Genomic DNA, 21,659 nt, shown 5'->3' with positions numbered 1-21,659 from the left:
TCTCTCTATGGTTTTAACACAATCTAATATTGTTGCTGGATTTCAGTGCACTGGTATATGGCCGTTTAATCGAGATATTTTTACGGCTTTAGATTTTGCTCCATCATATGTAACTGACAGACCTGCTCCCGAAAATCTCCAGGCAGTAGGTTCAAGTGAGTATAAAGATTTAAGCAGCACTGATTCTTTTCCAAAATTAGTAAATTCTAACTCTCCAAAAGCGTCAACGAGCGGAACTGTTTCGTTAAAGCCACTAAGCACCCCGCCTCCAGTTGCATCTACAAGTGTCCCCTCAGCCTCTTAGTCAGCCTCTAACCTCTCTTTGGATGTGTTTTCACCTGAGCTAATAAGGCCGTCACCAAAAGCTCTTCCTTGGAAAACTACAGAGAAACGCAAAAGTAGAAAATCCACCATTTATACGGACGCACCAGAAAGATGCTATTCAACAAGAATATGAAGCAAAAAAAAAGAAGAAAGTGAAAAAAAATTGGTGATCCAAAAAATACATCAAAAACACCAGTGTCCAAAAAAACTCGTCAACAGAATAGTCAGGACGATAGCAGCAGTGACAATGAAGACTGTTTTTGTCTAGTATGTTTGGAACCGTATAGAAATAGCCGTTCAGGGGAAAAATGGGTGCAATGCATTGATTGCCACCAATGATCATATGTAGAATGCACTCGTCAAGAAGATTTTTATATCTGTCATAACTGCATGACAGAATAAATATTTTACTTTGCTAATTTATCTTTATTTCAGCATTAAGATAATTATTATGTTGTTTAAAAGTTTTGAATAAAAGATTTGGTTTTATTTAAGTGTAAAAATTATATGTAGCAATGTTTTTTTTCTTCGTATTTCTAAATTGAATGTTATTTCAGTATTAAAATAAATATTTTGTATATTCTTAATGGTGTTTCAACTATCCCTGGTATGTGTTTAAACTGTCCCCGTCTCCGGGACAATTGAAACAATATACAAGGCTATATGTTTCCTTTAATATCTTACAGGCATTATATAATAAGTAAAATAACCTGATTTAAAATAAACAACGAATTAATAAATGTCTTTGTAAAAAATTTTTTAGCTGTAAATATGAATTTCTCTAAGAGAAAAAAATAAATATTTGAAAATTGTTTCAATTGTCCCCGGTCTCCCCTATTTCATTTGTAATTCTGAGACGCCGATCAAGGCTCACACGGCTATAGTACACAATTACCTCTGAGACACCACATATGTCACGCGGCTATTATTGAAAGTAATATGACACCACATTAAGTCTCACGGCAGTTAACGTGTTAATAAGATTTAATATTTCTTAACATGGCTGGCTCCATATTATCACATTCAACATCACAATATGATCTATATTCATTTATATTGTTTCTATGCTCACAGTACAGAGAAAAATTTACATGGCTCTTAAAACATATTCTGCTTATCGTTTTGATACATTATGGACCAAACTCAATTTAAACCATAGCAAGCTTCCACAAATCTACGGGCTTCGTAAATTACACAAAGAAGGGGTGTCTTTGCAACCTATCACTAGCGTCAGGGATTTGCCAACATCGGAACTTACCAAATTCATGTTGAGCATAATCCAGCCACTACATAAGGGAACATAGACTCCCTTGTACGAAACTCGTTTCTTCGAACTCCTTCAAATCACTAACGTTAGACCCAGCGATAAGCTGGTTAGTTTTGATGTTAACAAGACTCAGAGGGCGCAACCCTTACAGAACGCACTGGACTTCCACTGGAAAGAGTGATGGATCATAGTTCAACAAAGAAGGGAATCGTTAAAACTTTATATAGATAGGCAACCACAATATTTAGTTTTTAGACAGGGGCATAGTTGTGAGACAGCTCTTGCTGACGTCACTGATTCAATATTTAAATCATTAGATTTGAACAAGGCATCTGTTCCTATTATACTAGACTACTCCAAAGCATTTGACACTTTAAACCATAAACTGTTGTTGGCAGTACTGCAGTATATTGGATTGTCTGACGTGGCATTAAGGCTATATAAATCATATTTAACAGATAGGTTTCAAAGGGTTTGCATCGGTGACTCTACTTCAGTAGTGTAAAAATAATAGCTGGTGAGTGCTCAAAGAAGCATTTGGGCCCTCTCTTATATTCTATTTACACTTGTAACATCTACAAATGTCTCCAATACTGTGATCACCATATGTATGCTGATGATACCCAATTAACAGCTTCATTATTCCTGGTACTGAGGAAGCCAATTTAAAAATAAATAGTGACCTTGAGTATTTATATGAAAAATCGACAAATATGCAACTTAAACTTAATCCAGCCAAATCCGTAGCAATTGTCTTTGCCAGTGACAATGACACCAATAATCACACAAAATTTTAAAAAATCGCACTCCTTAATACCTCTTTATTAAAATTAAACTATGAACTTCAACACATCATGTAAACCTAAGACAAAGATATCTTGTTGACATTCCAAGACACCATAAGGACATTTTTAAATCATTTTCTTCCTACAATGCTGCCAAGCTGATAAATAAGTATAAAATTAGTGATTTAACATTGTCAGTCCGCTTATTTAGAAATTCAATTTGGAAAAAAAATTTTAATATGTAACCTATTCAATTACACAATATGTGACTTAACGCTGCATTTACAGTGTTATCTCTTCTTTACGCCTTCTTTTCTTTCGATCTCTCTTACTGTTCTCTCTCTCTTTCTCCCTCTTTATTTTGTAAATAGATTGTTATATATATAATCATAAAAAAAAATAAATAAATAAAAAAACAGTTTACTTCGTGGTTTTAACAGCCCCTACTTAATTGTTAGGAAGCTGAAATATAGACCATTTAATCCCGCACAGTTATATTAATTATATTATTATTATTTTTTTTACAGCAATGTAAATATTGAATTGTTAATTATATTGGGAATTAATAAACGTTATTATCATTATTATTATTATTATTTTATACAACAACGATGTTGACCGCAACAGGAACATAGAAATAGAAAATAACACTAAACACTTATAGTGGAAGTAAACTAATGACGACGACTATTAGGACAATAGCAGAGATAACAAAAAAAAAGCCACAACACAGGCCTTTTAACCATTTTGTACAATAAGGAAACTTTGGAAAAAAATCAGGAGAATTGCTAGAAAATTCAACATTTAGACTAGCTTCACTTCAAAGATAACCATGCGAGGTCTAATATCAAAAACCAAGCCAGAATGACTACTGGACAGCAAGAAATGCGTATACCAAATGTGGATAGTCATACGTAGATGAGACAAAGCGACCACTGGAAGTCAGGACAAAAAATAACGAAAGTAGACCCAAACAGGTTCAAACACAGGGTTCTAGATTAGAAGTAGCAAAACACGCTTGGTCCAATGGCCATAACATACTTTGGACAAAAGCACAGATTCTGTGCAAAAAGCAACATTGAAAGCAACTTATATCACGCAAAATCAATAAATCTGCAGTCAGTCCAGTGTTGTTATTCCGACTACCCCTACTGTCGTTGATCTTGTTGTTACTTTACACTTGATAGCGGTTAGAAATTCTTAAAAATAAAGACAATAAAAATTAGAAAATTAGATTTTAATACTTTACATTTGTTATATTTCAGATAAATTATTATATTAGTATTAAGCTGGTAATATTTAGGCAGCTTTTGTGAAACGGGGAATATAATAATGTTTTCCCAAGTCACAACTTTTTCTGACATTGCCCATCCAGAAAACAGAATATGTTATATTTAGTTTAAATTTAGCATTTTGATGAAATATAGTTTTTTATTTTCTTTGGTGTATCTTTTTGAAAAGTGCAAAGGGGATTCTTGATGTAAAAAATATCAAACATGAACAGTTGTCAAAGAAATTATACAAAATTTCGCACCCATGCTCAGTACCTTTGTAAAGAAACTGTCCATGTTGTATCATGAATATGCAAAAAGAACGCGAATATTTGGGTCAATAAAAATAATTTACGTAAAAAAATAAAATATAATTTTTAGTAATTTAGTAATTATTTCCAAGTACAGATATTTAAGAAATAAAGCACATTAATCAAAAACATTAAATTATTAATGTTCAACATACTTTAATTTCTCGAATCTAAATGTCTAATAAGGTTGAATTAAATCTCTAAATTTGCCTTGAACTTGAACCTCTTCCTTGAACCTGGTTCATTTCATGAACTTGTTCATTTGAAACACTGTTCATGCTTACAAATTTTTTTTATTGTTTATGGTTGTATCTCTTATATATTTACAAACTATAATTCTTTTACATTTGTAGGCTCTTCTTCAACGAAAGATCATCGCCAGCTTCACCCGTGGCATCGTTGGCAAATACCAACCGATATTCAAGTTCTAGTAGTAGCGGGTCGGATAGGTATTCACATGGAAGCTTGGAGAAGTAAGTTTTCAACGAATTTATGATCATTTTGTCTTGAGCCTAGTATTTGTTTGTAGTACATATACGGGTCGGGCCAACGCATGTTTTGGATGCAAAAATAACCATGGTATAGTATAATATGTTGTGGGATTACTTGGCACTCTTTCACAGCGACCAATAGAATAAAATATTTCGGGAATTAAGCTTTATAAAGTTATCTGATTTAATAAAAACATTTTTAAGGGGGCTTAATCTTTAGTGAGTTAGTGTTTGACTTTGACACGATGTTTATGATTTATCTTGACACAACCTATATTCTTTGCTCTTGGTTTACATTGTCCATTTTTTTGAGGTTCGAGGTATCAGCGTTCCCCTGATGTGAGAAAGTTAACGACCAATTTAATCTCGTTTTTCAGAATAAGAAGCTTTTTGTGCATTTAGGCAGATTGTGGTGTGAGTCTTATATGAGTCTATGGGCCTTTTGTTCATATTTTGAATTTTTTCACTAGATATGCTGTAGTGATTTAAAGGTAGCGGGAGGTATTTCTCCATGATCCGGATGAAGAACAGACCTTGTCAGAGAATTGCGTCGCTATCTTTGTAAGCTCTTAATCTCTCCGACACCCGTTCTCAGAGAAATTAAGCTCCACGTCTTTCTATTCTATCCAAACCAGTTATAACTTCCTACATCCTAACGAATAGAGGAAAGCAGGAAAAAAGCTGGAGGAAAGCCTAAGAGAATCTCAGGGATCGCATCAAAGATAATTAAATCAATATCTGGAGGAAAAAAGCTCTGAGAAGATCTAACGTTGCAAATATACCAATATTGACAACAAAGTTATCACGACTCCAGAACATTTTAATTAGAACTTGGAATGTCCAGGGTTTCGTTTCACACATTAGTAGATTAAATATTATTGAACGAGAAACATCAAATATCATAATAGTTGGTCTGCCGATACGTATTGGACAGGTCAAAGACATTTTAACACCAGATATTTTTCTGGCCACGAAATAGAGCGTAGAGCGAAAGTAGCGTAATTCATCAATATTCATTAATAATTTACCACAATCAAGTGTACTAGACTACAACCCTATTAACTGAAAAGTAATCACCATGCAATTTAAATATAGTCCAGGTTTACGCGCCAATCATACAGCGAGAAGAAAATTTACGAATTCTACCACCAATTAGAAAGAACTATTAGTTAAATACTGAGCAAAGAGAAACATGTGTACTAAGCCATTTTAACGCCAAAAGTAGGCAAACGCAAGCAGATGAACAAATAATGCAACTGATCGGAATTTACGGTTTGAGAAGATTTCGGTCAAAAGCTTGTAGAGTTTTATATGGAAAATAACTTAGCCATCACAAATAGCCTATTTTTTCAACACCCAAGATATATATATATATATATATATATATATATATATATATATATATATACACGTGTATATCTCCAGGAGGACAATACAAAAATCAGATTAACTTCGTCATAACAGCTAAATGGAAATCAATCAATAATATGATAACTCTCCCTAGAAAAGAATGTGAAAGTGACTACAAATTCCTGCTAGCTAAATTCAGAATTCAAATAAAAGCAAATTAAATTAAAAAAATAACTCTCTTAGGACCAGGAAATATGGAGCAATTTAAATAAAAATTGGCGGAACACCTAATAACAGATTGGGCACATTTCTTGTAGATGTGGCTAAGCCTCAGATTAGCTCTATTAACCACCAAAAAACAAGTAATACAACAAAGCAAGAGGAAAGTAAAAAAAGTGGATGATAGACGAAACTTTGAATTATAATAGAAGTAAGGGAGTCTCTTAGATAAGCAGGCACAAATATACAAAAACTAAGAACTGAATAAAGGAGATTATTTAGAGAAATACAACGGCTGTGTATACAGAACAAATATGCCAAGAGATTGAAAGCTGGGCCACACACAACATTCTCCAACCTTCTCCAATACATTAAAAAAATTACAAGAGAATTTAAGCCAAAAACATGGAAAAAAAAAACAAAGAGGGGAAAATCATTAATGAGGTAGACCACGTAGTGGTTATTTAGCGAAAATACTCCGAAGACTTATACATGCGTAAACCAAACAATCAAGAATTAATAAACATCCCTTCTATCGGGAAAATTGAACAGGAACCGGATGTACTAAATGCAGAACTAGAGCAAGCGTTAATGTAAGTGCAAAAATGATAAAACATCTTTATACAAGCGGTGTTTATATATTATGAAAGATACGCAATAGGATCTCGAATACTGGAAAAAAATAGAAGCAGGTTGAGCGACTGGATTTCTTTTATTCTTCTTCATCAAAAAAGCGTGAAGTAAAAATGTATTAACTATAGAACCATCGCACTGATCTTCCATCCAAGTAAAGTTATGCTTAGAATTCTACTAAACCAACTACAAAATTTCTTTAAGTGGCAGATCCCAGAAGAACAAGCCGGATTTGTAAATGGAATAGGCACCAGAGATCTGACTATGAACGTACGAAAGATCATCAAGAAGCCAAGAGGATTCGAGAACCCTTTCTATGTTTCCTATTGTAGGAAAGCCTTTGACTGCGTGGAATGGTCTCAACTTTGAAAAGTATTACTAGACATGGGAACCTCATTACATCTTGTCATACTATTAACAAAGTTGTACGACAATAGCATAGAATAGTCAAATAGTAGGTAGGATCTTTAAAAGCTTTAACTTATAACGCAGCGTTCCCCGAGGATGGATTTTGTGGCCGTTTTGATTAAACATATATGTACATGTTGTTCTAGTAAAAAAAAAACTTTTTTTTTTTTTATTAAATTTGTCAATTATATTTTTATTTAAGCACAAGGATTTATACAATTCAGTGAGAGATTTAAAGTGAACTGTATTTTTTGTGATTAAAAGTAAATGTGGAAAGGCGGTGGGATATAGGCGGTGGCCGGATATAGACACCTTAAGGTGTCTATATCCGGCTTTAGCAGGCCTGCTCTGGACTTGGGTCTTCTCATTCGGGTTTAATCACTAAGAGTGGTTGCGGGTTTGATAAGTGAATCACGATAGGTAATGCGGTAAGATTAAGACAACAGTTGCGGAAATAAACGTATAGATCACGACACTGGAATCAATGGCGCGATATGTAAAAGTGCTAACAAGGAAGTAAGTCTTCTATTTGGTCTCCGTTTAGCACAAACCAAACCAATATGTAGAACGAATACGTATTCTGGAAAACCATTGATGGCTAGGAAGGCGGTATAGTTATCGGCGGCAGGGCTAACTAATAAATAACGTCCGCTACGCAGATCATACAACCCTTATCGCAAAAGAGGAACAAGAGATGGCAGAGTTGATTAAAAGGGTCGAGCAAGAGAGTTTGTGATTCGATTTTAAACTCATCCTACAAAAAACAAAACTTATGGTAATAAATCGTATTAACAAACTAGCACGCGCATCTAACATTTATGATGTAAAAAATGTAAGTGAAAGTGTTATATGGGCATCCAGATGCCCATATCTAATAAATAATGAAGACAACTCATCAACGGATACGAAAAGAAGAACACCGCGTGCCAAATCGGCTATGACTAAAGTAACAAAAATTTGTAAAGATTACCACATTACGAAAGCAACAAAATGCAAGTTAGTTAGAATTGTATTTTCCATTGTCATATACGAAGACTAGACCTTGAAATCCGCTGGCTTCAGAAAGCTGAATGCCTTCAAGATGTAGGTATAGCGAAGAGTCCTGAGGGTCCCTTGTACTAATGTTTCCATACTGGAACAATTAGGACTTCAGAGATGTCACTAGAAAGAACGACGAAAATCTAGAAAAATTGGTTGTGCAGGAAGAGCTGAAGGGGAAACGACCTCGAGGACGCTCTCTAAGACGATGGGTTGATGGATGGACAAGTTAAGGAATTCACCGGTGCTTCATTTTAAGAAAACATCAAGAATTCCTCAGACAGGAAGACTGAGCAAACCACAATTTAAATGACAACCATAAAATCACGACACTTCAGCCATGAAGTACGACTTCACGAGAAGTCGTAGACTTCACGACAAGAGAAAGAGTGAAGATGCAGAATGGTTTAGGTCCGCAGAAAGTACACTATGCTCCATCTCTAGCAAATTGGTCTGCAACTTCGTTGTCTGCCACCCCTGTCTTATGTCATGTCATGTTCTACCGTACCCACATTAGGGTAAGTCTGTCTGCCAATAATTTTGTTGCCAGCCGACAATGCCTTACTAGCAGAGAGTTTATTTTGTAAAGGCTTTTAGGGCAGCTTGGCATAGTTAGAGATGGCTCTTTTGATAGAATTAACTTCTGTTCGAAAGATAGTAAGACTGTTCCCAAAGGGTCCTGATTTTATCTTTAATCAAAGGAACAAGTTTCCAATATTTTAAATTTTTGTCCCGTTACGTGACCGTCTTCAATCCCCACTTTAAAGGAACAATCAAAATGGAGTTCTGCCTCCATTGTATCTGTTTCATCATGGGCTCTATCTGAGTCTTGAGATGATTAGTCAGATTTCCTACCTTAAGATTTTTTGTTTCGGTAACCCTGTATGAACTTATTCAAATTTTCTTTTCTAGGTTTGCATACAGTAAGGTTAAGAGCTGCCGAGGAACAAGTTTTCAATGCTCTCATTATTTCTAGGCAAGCAAGTCTTTATAACTATAACAAATTTTGCTGTATGGTTATTTTTTTGTTCTTGATCCAGTATGCTAAACAAGCGTAGGTTTTGCAACAGTTTGATAGAACTAGATTATGGATGTTTTAAGACTTCATATTTTACCAAAGAGATATCAGCAGACTCATCATCTGTGTAGTCTTTTTAAACCTGCTTCAGTCAATCTTGTCAAACTAGTGAATCATTGACAACTACGGACTAAAGCAGGGGTCTTTAGAGCAGGGACTCTACCTTGGTGGTATTGAGGAATTCCATCATGGCCAGTACATGATTCTCCACATGCACAGCCCGCTGAGAGCGAGCTTGTATTTTTTACGTAATGAATGGCAACTCACTATTTGAGATATGGTAGTGTAGTAACAACTGAATCTCCGTGGAGTTAATGTTTATCAATACAGCTGCTTTGCGATACTTTTACCACGTTTTCTTTTTTTGGTTCATTATGTTAATCGCTATAATATTTCAAAATACAATCGTGATTTAGTAATCTAAATGTTGAATTTTTATTAGAATTAATCCTGAAACAAAAATAAAAACTGAAACTGTAATCTTAAAAATAAATAATAGATAATATTTATTCGGGTCATTCAGCTCAATAAGTGGGAAAAAGAGACATCGCGATTTTTTACTTTTTAATTTTAAATTGATTTCTGCATCCAAGACATCCGTTAGCCGTACCAGTATAGAATTAAGATTTATTTAGTTTTACTATATAATATGAAAACTGTGTCTTTGTTAACTTTAGGTACCACTCCAGTTCGGGACCTTACGCCCGAACCCCAACACCGTCATCAGAACGGCTCCATTCTCTGGATAAAAAGTACTATCTGGAGGCAGTGGAGACGACGCCGCAAATTACCTGCACGCTTGATAGGTTAGTACCAATATTATATAGAAACAAAGAGCAAGAGGGCAAGTTTTCTGGAGGAGGAGAAGAGGACAAAACGTAGTCACTGAATTGTGCTCCTTAATTATGGAAAAATAGACATTGTTTTATAATACCTATCCTAAAACACGGAACATAAAAATAATTTATTAATTATCGTTTTATGCATTGGCATATGCTATTAATTCCTTCTCAGTAGAAGGTGTTTTTCTTCTTGTTTTAAGTTTCACAATATTACATCCATAGATGAAGTAAGCGATTTTGGTAAACAAAAATGCACTTAACTTTTAACATTAAAAAAGAACTGCAGATGCTGTCTTTCACTTAATGAGCAATTGACTTAAGTTCCTGAATCAACGAAGGAGCTTCAATGAATTAAATCATATCTCTCAGAGGGAGTTATCCTCTATAAATGATAGCAAATAATTAATAGTGACGAATCTCAAAGGTCTAATGCAACACTTTTCCTAACTAACATCAATGACTTACTATGATAATAATTATAATTTTCCATCTCGCTAGTGGACATTTATTAAACTATAAGAAATATTAATCGTCTCAGAATTTCCCATTTCTTTGCAATTAAAGATATAAAGCCTTACTATCATAAAGTATTTTAACACCATCTTAAAATACTTAAATGCTATAACATATGGTGAATTATTACCAAGTATTAAGATGGTTTATCTACGAAAATAATATACTATTATTAAAACACATTCGGCGTATTATTGCAGTTCGCACATTAGAAAAAAATAAGACTTCTATAAATAATAAACGACAAATTGTACTGGCGTACATCCAAAAAGCCACTTCATTGAAGTATATTCTTAATATCCTGCTCACTATTTCTCAGTGGTTACCTTACTTTAGAACCGTGATTAATTTTTCTCTAGCTTATTAGGTGTTGTGGAAAATTCCACAACGAATTTTTAATTTAAAAGATTATTTTTAAACAGGCGGAACTCATCAAACACTTTACTGAGAGTAGAAGTATTTTTCTTCAGTTCAGGTAATCAGTTTAGTTCGGTGACAAAGCGGGAGAAAATAACGCGATATTTAATTTGAGTAGATATTGATCGATGATGTGACAGAGAACACAGGGTTCGTATTCTCCACTATATTTTTGGCCCAACAGCGACGTACTAGTATTTTAGACGGTTCTGAATTTGTGTTTTGTTGAAATATTACTTTACTAAAATAAATACTGTCCACTCATACAATAAATTGTGTGCTTAAGTAAACAACTGGCCCATTAGGTTTATCTTTGTAATTTATCTATTTTTTCTTGTCAATATTCATCAATTAATTTTATCAACTATTTAAACCAAGGAGAAGGAGTCTAAGGAGAATTGGAATCTTATCTAGATATTCGGCATAGACCAAATTCACTTATTTTCTATGATATTAAACGCAAGTTCCTTTGAGGGGATTCTAACATGTGGATAAAGCCTCTCAATAAAGGTAAATAGTTAGGATATGCCCAGTTAAAATTTCACAATAATTACCATGATATGCTTCTGTTCTATAAAAAAATTTCCTCAGTAAAAAAATATATGATTCAGCAAAACTATTTACCTCCAATAACTCTCTCGACTCGAACTTATGGAATATTAGAGATGTAAGCAGATTTTTTTAACTATGTGTGAACACGAAGTAATTACTTCATATAATATAGGTACACTTACTGAAAATCTATCGTTGCAATCAACCTTCATGATTCTTTTTTGAAGAGTGTACTTAAACTCACAGAGAACTTACTGGTGTATTCGATCATTTATATGTATTCTTTCTATCAAAAAGTCTTACAGATAATATGGTTTTCTGTCAAATGATACTGCTGGAATTCTTCCTGCTTCAATCTATATTACTAACTATTATTTCTACTGGAGTATTTTGTAATGTAATTTTTTCTTGTAATTTATTATAAAAAAATACAATAATCTTTTTGAAAATTACAGTAATATTGTATTCTAAAATTCTTCATAAAAAATAATCCTTTGATAGGTTTTTATTGTAAATTGTTAAATGTATTGTTGGAATCTTTTTTGATTTCAGCAAGGCTTCCAACACTCTAAACCACACTCAACTTTTAAATAGTCTCAATATGGTATCAGAAGTTCAGATTTAGAGTGGCTAAGAAGCTATCTATCTGGTAGGACTGAGGCTATTGAGAGTGTGGTAAAAATGCCCTTTTTGATTGGGCAGAGGTTGGGGCTGACATATCCTCACGAAAATGCTGCAATATCTTTCTGCTATTTATACTTAAATGACTGGCTTTCTCTCGATATAGTGCGCTATTTAATCCTTTTTGAAGCTGATACGTCAGCCATAGTGGTAGGGTACTTTTTCCATAGGGTCCATATTCCATAGTAGAAAGTAGTGACATACTTTAGTAAACAGCTGCCTAATATTTTCTACAGTAAGTTAGGAAATTCCGTGATGAAGTATATCCTTCTTTCTCGGAATTCTCAAAAAAAAACTTTGACTAATTTTATTAACTTATCTTATTTTCTATTTTATTATTAAAACGTGACATAATTAAAATTATATGTTTTGTTTAATTTAGGTATACACCGACTGATCGCCACAGGCGGAACTCGAAGTCTGATGCTTACAAAATTAGAGAGAGATCCACTAGTTCGGATAGAAAGGAAAGACTGCAAAGAGAGTGCTTACAGGGACGTTCTCAGTACGAAAGCGGAGGATCACAGTATGAAAGGTAAGCTCTATATCACATAATTAACATTGTTATTTCTTATCATTTGATTTAAAAACAAAAACAATTTTTAAACCATATATTAAAAGACAAGCAGTAACTACAGGCATACCCTTAAATATGATTTAAAATAGGGCATTAAGATAATTATGTTGGACTTCGTATTAAACTAAATTGCTAATATTTCCTTCCTGACTTAAGAAACACTAATAATTTAAAACTGTTATTTTTCCACAAAATTTATGAAACAAATGTTACTGTGATTTATTAAACTAAAGCATTTAAAATATACTAAGGAGGGCGAATTTATGACTAGTAATCACGATTTAGGAATTATTTGCTTTATATCGATTTGTGGAATTTTAGTTTGAGTTTCTACATACATACAGACTTAAAAATTCAATTTGTACTTTATACATAAACGTACCTGAACTACTAGAAGAATTTAATTTTTTATGATGTATTAGATCAACTGATATGGATATAGAAACTGATATGGATTCGATTTGTAAGCTGATAAAATGGGAAGTCTTCGTGAGTAACCTTAAAAGTTCAAGTATGATATTTGCTGTAAAACGATTGGTCTAATTAAAAGGTCTGAAGAAAATTTGAGAATTAACTAGCAATCAAGGTGTTGTCTACAGACGTTAGCTAAGTACTGCTGCATTTGCTGAAGGATCATGTTGCTTTTAAGAATAACAAATTCAAGGTTCAGGTTTTCAGCCACTCACCTGAGATGATGCTATATGCTATATATCTCATTATTGATTTTTCTAGAGACTAATGTCCTTGTGGCCTGGTAGTTCTGACCGCTTCTATTGCTAAGATATAGTAAATATCTTCAAAGATATTTTCGGTATCTTCTTCCTGGTATGATCTTGATCCAGTATAATATTCTTCTTATTAAATATCTCCGGCCTCCTTCCTTCGACTGTTGTCTTAAAATTATCTGTTCGTTGAACTTTTCTTCCCCGAATTAAACTTTTCTATATTGGTCCTCAATTTGTCAAGCATTATTCGTATTCAGAGTCAAATTTGATTTTTAGTTGGAAGGGCTAAGTTTTTCATGATCAATGTTCTTTTCTCACGATTTTTTAAAAGGTATCGATTCCCGTTTAGGAAAGGTGATAATTCTGTAATCTGATGATGATAATATAAATTTTGTTTCGAAAAAACGAAACCGTTTTTCGGACTTTTCGCTCTACTAACAAGACTTTGACCTAAGATGAGCATAGAAAAGGCCGAAGGGCGAGAATGCACGATCGGAGTACCTTACCGATCTCGAGCTGAATTACATAAGGCGTTCTCTAACGAAATTTCTTTACTTTTTTTAGCCAAGTAGGAAGTCTATGAAATATTGTAGTTCAAAAACGATAGCTACCTGACGCAAGTCATCAGTCTACTATGCTTTTGTGCGTAACAAAACGATCACAGTCTGATTCACGTCGTCAGCCTACTGTAGGTTTCTCCATAAAGATACGATGGCTGTCTAATGGACATGGTTAGTCTACTATGTGTCTGAGTGTAAGGAAAGGATGGCTGTCTGATGCACCTTGTCAGTTTACTGTTAGTCTGTACGTAAGGAAATGATGACTGTCTAATGCACGTCATTAATCTACTGTTTATCTACGCCTAAGAAAACGTTGGCTGTCTGATGCACGTTGTCAATCTACGAATTCACCAATATATTAAACCTAAATCAAAGAGCTCATTCGCTAAGTGTGAAGCAGCCGGTGAAAGCAGTCCGAAGTGGGCAAAGATCTGCCGGAAAGATTATGGATTTTGTATTTTAGTATCCTCCTGGAATGGCCTCCAAATGGCCACATGATGAAGAAGAAATTGGTGCTTTTCTAAAATAATACGCAAGTCAATAAAAAGGATGGTGGAATTAAATTAATTGAACTTTGAATTGCTTTCCAACGACCATATTTTCCAGATCTAACACCGTGACTACTGTAACACGTGACTACTGGCTTTTCACACACCAGAAAATGATATTGGCGCGAATGGCGATTATCAAAACTGAGATTCACTTTGAAACCAAAGACGTTCTACAAAAAAGGCGTTGAAAAATTGGAAAAGCGTTGGAATAAATGTATCACTCTTGAAGAAGTTTTAATAGGCAGTCCCAAGACTAATTTTTTGTTTATTTGTAGGGAATAGTACACCGTGTATCTCTAAGTAACCTCACTCTCAGTTATCTCCAGAGACGTCAATTCAAATAAAATTAAAAAAACATAATAAGAACTACTTGGATATAGCCGTACCAAAAACAATAATCAACAACAGAGCAATACTTCAACTAATACTTCAGTCTTATTATTTTTAAGTTGTGCAGTGTGCGTCTGGTACAAGACGTAACAAACAATAAATATGGTGACAATAAAAACAATAATGATAATAAGAAATCATCTAACCATATCTATTTTAATATCATTTTGTTTTAAACATTTAGTGTTTTTCTTAAAACTAGGTCTATTGAATTCCTGTCGCAACATAAGCGAAAGGGAATTAAAAATTCTGGGGACATGTCCTACCTTGCTCTAGTCTGAGAGTTGTGATAAGATCTTTTATTTTAATATTTTTAAGGATATTTTAAGACAAACACAGTTCTATAAAATAGTTTCTGTATGTTTAAAATACCACAGTTGTAAAACAGCTTAACTATTCGTTTCTGCACAACCAATGGCTGTAAAATTGTGAAAAGAGCGCTACCCCATGAAATCACACCATATTTTATTATTGCTTTCATTAATGGGTCATATTTTCTTGTTACATATGAATTATGTTTGTTTCATTTTAAGGATAAATAAAACTAATCAGTTTTATTTCCTGTTAATTAAGTTTACGTTGAGGCTTAAGTTATGTGGTTGCCCATTTCTAAAATTTCTGAAATAAATAATATTTAATTTTCCTGGATTTATTGACAGTAGATTGATACGTAGCCATAAGATAATATTCTTATTATCGATCGAGATGAGTTCTTTCGCATTGTCCCATGAATTGTCTTCTGCATAAAGAACAGTGTCACCTGCATATGATAGTAAGAGTCCTTTTAAGTCAAACTGCAAAAAAGGTTTGCTATAAATATTAATTAAAAACATCCTCTATAAATCTCTTTTGTCCAAAACCGAATAGTCTCTCTCTTAATACACTCTTTTAATCGGAAACATTCTTTATAATAGGTCTTTTTTTAAATAATTTCTTCAATACTTTAATGACGTTTAAAGTGCAGAATTATTGTTTTGTGTAAGTTTTGAATTTAAATTTGTTATACTTTAAAAAAAATACACCAAATATGCAAGATTTAGAGTTATTATTATGTTGCAAAATAAATAAGAATTTTTCCATTTTAATAGTTAGTTCTGAGAGTAATTTGTCCAAATAATTTTATATCGTGTATATTAAATAAATTTCAAATAATCCTAAATCAACAAAGAAACCTCCCTGCGTTTATAATTAAGTAATAAGTGGTATGTAATAGCTTAAACTCTAAAGTTAAAATAATTATTCACTGTGCTAGGTTCTCTTCTGTTTTGTATATACAGAGTATTACAGAATAAGATGCTGATGCTTAAGGGTGTTAATCCTTAGGTGATTTAAGGAAGAAAAGTTCAAATAAAGCTATGTCCTAAATCTCTTAACTTTTGAGCTACAGGGTGTTAAAATCTAAGAAAAAAATCATTTCTTCATCATAACTTTATTAACTTCTTAGATATCTTTGTGAAATTTAGCAGACACCCTCTGACAATCAACAGCTATTTTTTGATGTAGATATTTTTTTACAGAAACGAAAACTAAATATTTTTTTAAAAATATTATGTGCGCCACTGTTTTTCCGTAAATTAAAAACTATTTTTATACTCCCTATTCATTTTAGGGCAAATTTGATGTCTTGACTTTTTTTGTTCGACATACGAATATTGCGAAAAAAAAACATTTTTATGCATGGTAAATTTTTTATTAAAAAAAATAAAATTTATTGAAAAAACTATATTAATAAATTTAGTTACCCCTAGGGATGAAACGTTCTAAATCTAAAAAGAAAATGGAGGAGGCAGAATATATCCGTCACAACAGCGCAATGAACTAAACGTCCCATCCCCATTCCCCCCATTCCCACTGTATTGCAAATATTCATTACAATAACAGATAGAATCGACGACAAATATGAATTTTATTCTAGAGTAGCGTGCGCTTAAAATTAGTTGGGAATCTACTGTTCTTAGAGAAACTACAGTCGAAAAAATTTTTATATGAGCCTATTTTATATATGATCAGTATTTCAATTTAATTTTTCTTTAATTCAAATATTTAAAAAAAGTACAAAACGCCAGAAAAGCTATATCTACATTCATAATTACTGCTTAACTAAAAAAATATTTTTTTTTAGATTATACACTGCACCGCAAAATTACAGCATAATTTTAAAAACGTGAATTTGCATATGCAATAAATAAATACTGTCAGTAGTGCATGGTTATAAAAAAAATGGTAAATAAACCTAATTTCGGTAAAGCGCATTTTTGCCATTTATATTTTGAGTAGTTTCAGTTGTACGTGCTATTGACTTGCAGTCTATAATGGCCCAAAATATTCGTGAAAATAGAAATTTATTAGCTGAGAAATGTGCTGTTGCCATAGCCCTTGTGGCAGAAGGCTTGTCGCAAGTTCAAGTAGTTCTTCGACTCAGAGTAGCGCACATTTTTCCATAGGAATAATTTTCATATTAATCAAGATACAGTGCTAAGAAGGTTGGCAGAAGGCGAAACTACTTTTTATCGTGCTGCAACTGGTCCCCTTCTAACCACAGATCATCGAAGGCAGCGTCTTTACTTTGCCCGAGATCATTTAAACTGGGGAGCGCTTGAATGGAGCAATGTCTGGTTTTGCGATGAGCTTAGAACATTGAAAGGCCTTTTAATGTTCTAAGGTGATGAGTCAAGATTTTGTCTTTTTAGTGTTGGCCCACACGGAATTAGTCATAATTGATAGAAGTCGTCTAACAGCTGATCGATACATTAGAGACGTTTTAGAACCGCATGTAGTACCATAGGCTCCCTTTGTTGGGCAGGATTTTTTATCTATGTACGATAATGCACGCCCACATGTGGCGAGAGTGGTACAAAATTATCTCCTTAAATGAACTGTCATTAAGGCTGATTAAAATATGGGATCAGAAATATCAGGATACAATCAGAAACCTGATCTTAACTATGACAAAAAGATGTGAGGCAGTTGTCAGGGCTAGGAGAGGCAAAACATGTTATTAAACATTAAAATAATATTTGTTTTTTTAACAAATTTTAAAATAAAATAAAAAAACAATCCATACCTTTTATTTAAAAAAAAAGTATGATTTTGCTAATTTGGTGCCCAAAAATTTTAAGAGAGATTAAAAAAAATCCATTGGTACTCCAAGATCCATTGGCGTCATTTAAAACAAATTATATGGTCAATCTTTCAAAATTTTAAATTATGCGTTAATTTTGCGGAGCAGTATATAATGATATATATTTAATATTGAAGCGTATAAAAGCAAAACCAGACATTTGAAATTTTCCAAAAAAATTAGTTAAAGGTGGATTTTATGTAGAAAAGTTGTTGACAATATGATTTTGTCACCATCAGGTGCATAAGTAGACATTTTAAAGCCTTTATACATGATTTAAATCTAGCATTAGATGCAAAAGCAGACATTTATATGAGCCCCCTAGGTGCAAAAGCAGACATTTGCTTTTTTGCCAATCAAAGCGTGACTTTGTCTAGTCACGTGAACCTGCAACCAGCGTGGCGCCATTATTTTTCTAAATTAATCAGTTTGAGGTAAAACGTGGTACGACAAAAAGTATAATGAAATAATTTTTTAAGATTTTTCACGACAATTTTCGTTTTTAGATATTTACGAAAGCGCCTTCCTGAATTTCCCACGTGTGGTCATAAAACAAAAAAGCTTCAATGTTTGTCGCTTACTATGACCGAAATAAGAAAATTTAATGAAAAGTTTTATCATCAGGCATCCAAATCATATCAAGATCTGTTTATATTGAAATACTGCGTAACGAATAAACCAAAAAGACCTGGTACCAAAATTAAAGAAAATGTTGGAAACAAACCAAAGACAGTCAGTGTGCAGTACAAAATTATAACTTCAAAAGGACAAATTTCTGTTTGTAAAAAGACATTTGTGGATATACTGGGTGTTGGAAAAAATCGAATTGAAAGAATACTGAAACAATATCACGAGACAGGTGTTTTGCCAGTTGAAAGAAGGGGAGGAGACCGTCTTTCAAACAAATCAGCCCATAAAAAACAGGCCGTACAGCATTTGATTGAATCCATAACTTGTTGTGAGACTCATTACGCGAGGAATAAAACAGTTATTAGAAGATGCTGACCTTGTGAACTGAACATAGTGAGTGGACATTCAAAGTCAAGTCTTAACCCTCAAACAGTAAAATCATTCATATGGACAGAGAATGATCGTCAAAGAAGCTCCAATGAGATAGTTTCCGCCGTTTTTAACACTCTTAAACATGTCAGTTTTAATCAAGACATCGAGCAAGTACGTTTAGTAGCCGATGGTTGAGGGGGGCAAAATAAGAATACCATAATGGTTGGGATGATTCAATACTGGCGGCAATGCTGTTCTCCCCCCAATGTGAAATGTGTAGAATATTTATTTTCCATTGTTGGTCATTCTTCTCTCCCCCCTGACCGAGTATTTGCTCAAATTGAAAGAAAGGTGAAAAAACGTTCCACTATTATTGATCCAGAAACCTACATCAATATTGTAAAAGAATTTTTCACAGTGTTAAAGATGGGAGAAGATTACTCAGTTTTTGACTGGAAGACTGAAGTACAAAAAGTGTTTAAAACACCTGCAACCTGGCATTTTCGGTTTCAACCATCGAAAAGACTAATATTTAAAAAAAAGTAATGGGTTAGTTCTGGTGAAAGGTGAACCATTTTATAAAAATAATATTTTTGATGCCAAGAGTCTTTGCAAAAGGGGAAAGAAAATCTCTCAAATTAATTTGCAACAATTAAGGGTAGGCAGAACCTTAAAACCTGATAAAATCAAAAGCATATCTGCTTTATTAGCTAAGCACTATGAGGAAGATTGGGCGACTGACGAACACCTACATTTTTTCAAACAGGCATTTGATTTTGAAAACCCTCATGATGTAGATCATCTAGAGGACCCTGAAGAGGAGATTATCTCCGGTAATGAGGATGAAGATTTAAGAATTTTTTTATTATAAATTATATAATAATAAAGAAACTTTTTTTTTATTTTATTCTCTAGTCTCATTAAGAAAATAATCACAACAGTTATAAAAAATAAGATGCAAAAGCAGATATTTGCTGGTCTAAGGTGCAAAACCAGACATATCAATTTTTTTATCAAGATATCTTTTTATTGATAAGCTATATTTTTATAAGTGATACAATATTATTAGCTATCAAAATTTCAAATATTTTATTCAAAACCGGAAGTTAATTAGGTAAACATTATGATTTTGGAAGGTTTTTCTCGTTTTTATCAAAGTGGCTTATATGTCAAATGGTTTTGCTTTTATACGCTTCATATAGGGATATAAATATAAATATCCAAGCGACCTCCTATCAATATCCTAAATCTAAAAATCCCACGTAGGACGTTTATGAGTCTTCCCACGGTACTTTCATTTAAACCATCCCACGTAGGTTATTTGCGACCAATATAGTACGTCCCCGAGACAATAAGTCGGTAATATATACGAAGACACAATAATGAATTTGTTAAAAGATATTTTAACTATTCAGTGACTATTTTATAACTGTTTTATATGCGTATTACCTATATACTATTAAACTTAAGTCAAGATCAAATTACCACTATTATTCAGCAAATTTTCATAAATAATATTCAAGGGTAGTTGTATGATTAGCTTCAGTTGGTGCCGCCACCCGGTTTGTCTTCCTGAGCCTTGTGTTATTTTTTGTATGAATAAATAAAGCCATTTATCATTCATTATAACGTCGTCTCTCTTATTCCAGACCGACAACCCCCTCCATTCTGGCGTGTCCACCGGCGCCGGCGCCCTTCGGGGGTCCATCGTCGTCATCGGTGTCAGAGCCTCCGTCGCCGGCTCCGGCCTGCGACCGGTTCGTGGCACCTCCTCCTGCTGACGGAGAACCAGAAACCACCGACTGCTATGCTCACGGAACGTTTCCGAGTCCAGTGGCGCCGGCGGTACAGGAACGATTCGCAGCCCCTCCACTGCCGGCGCCCAGCCCAACAGAGGATAGGAGCAATAGCAAACAGAGGTAAACATATCGAACTCTAGTAGAATCTCCAATTTCGAACAAAAAATAAATCCTCCATCGGGAGAAAGGTACAATGGGGACAATTCGACTAAAATATTGTAATGCTTAAAAGTTGCACAGTCGACTTTACTCAAGCCGCGAAATGATAACATCGGCAACATGGCTTTCAGATCCATTTTCATTTCAGTTTTCATGGGACTTCATGGGGATTGTTTGAATTCCTCTTTTAAATTTGAGTTTTTAAGTGAAATTTCGAAAAGGAAAGTGAATGTAGTTATTATTAAGAACTTACTAAGTCTTAGTAACATCTCCCAGCCAGTGTCAGTGTGTTATATACTATAAAAACAGTGATAAATGATTATAAAGATAAACACCTTGTTTGTAAATAGAAACAGGTGGAGCCGGCCGGCTTCTTAAGTGGGTCATTGTGCTATTTATCGATTTACAAGTTTATTTTACATATCACTTTTAAGATTTTTGTGTTGTGCTTTTATCTGTGTGATTTAAGATTTTTTGTGAATATCTTGTGTACCACTAAAACTAGAAACTTATTCCTAGGTTAATGCTTTATTCACATCAAAAAATGTAGGTTTTGTTTTATTTATAAACATATTTGGAGGAAATCTGGTAAGGA

At 33.6% G+C, this 21,659-nt stretch overlaps 1 protein-coding gene across 1 annotated transcript in view; it reads left to right on the top strand.

The window, feature by feature from the left end:
• The window catches only part of LOC126735679 (uncharacterized), a gene marked incomplete at its 5' end in the record, with an annotated part of 345,800 nt that overhangs the window by 76,208 nt on the left and 247,933 nt on the right, over positions 1-21,659 (top strand). The window contains 4 exons of the mRNA XM_050439744.1: positions 4,312-4,431; positions 9,853-9,981; positions 12,563-12,715; positions 20,756-21,025. Coding sequence (XP_050295701.1) covers positions 4,312-4,431; positions 9,853-9,981; positions 12,563-12,715; positions 20,756-21,025 — 672 coding nt within the window. The remainder of the gene's footprint in view (positions 1-4,311; positions 4,432-9,852; positions 9,982-12,562; positions 12,716-20,755; positions 21,026-21,659) is intronic.

This window comes from Anthonomus grandis, chromosome 4, assembly GCF_022605725.1.
Source record: "Anthonomus grandis grandis chromosome 4, icAntGran1.3, whole genome shotgun sequence".
Lineage (NCBI taxonomy): Eukaryota > Metazoa > Arthropoda > Insecta > Coleoptera > Curculionidae > Anthonomus > Anthonomus grandis.
This window is presented reverse-complemented; position numbering and strand designations above follow the sequence as displayed.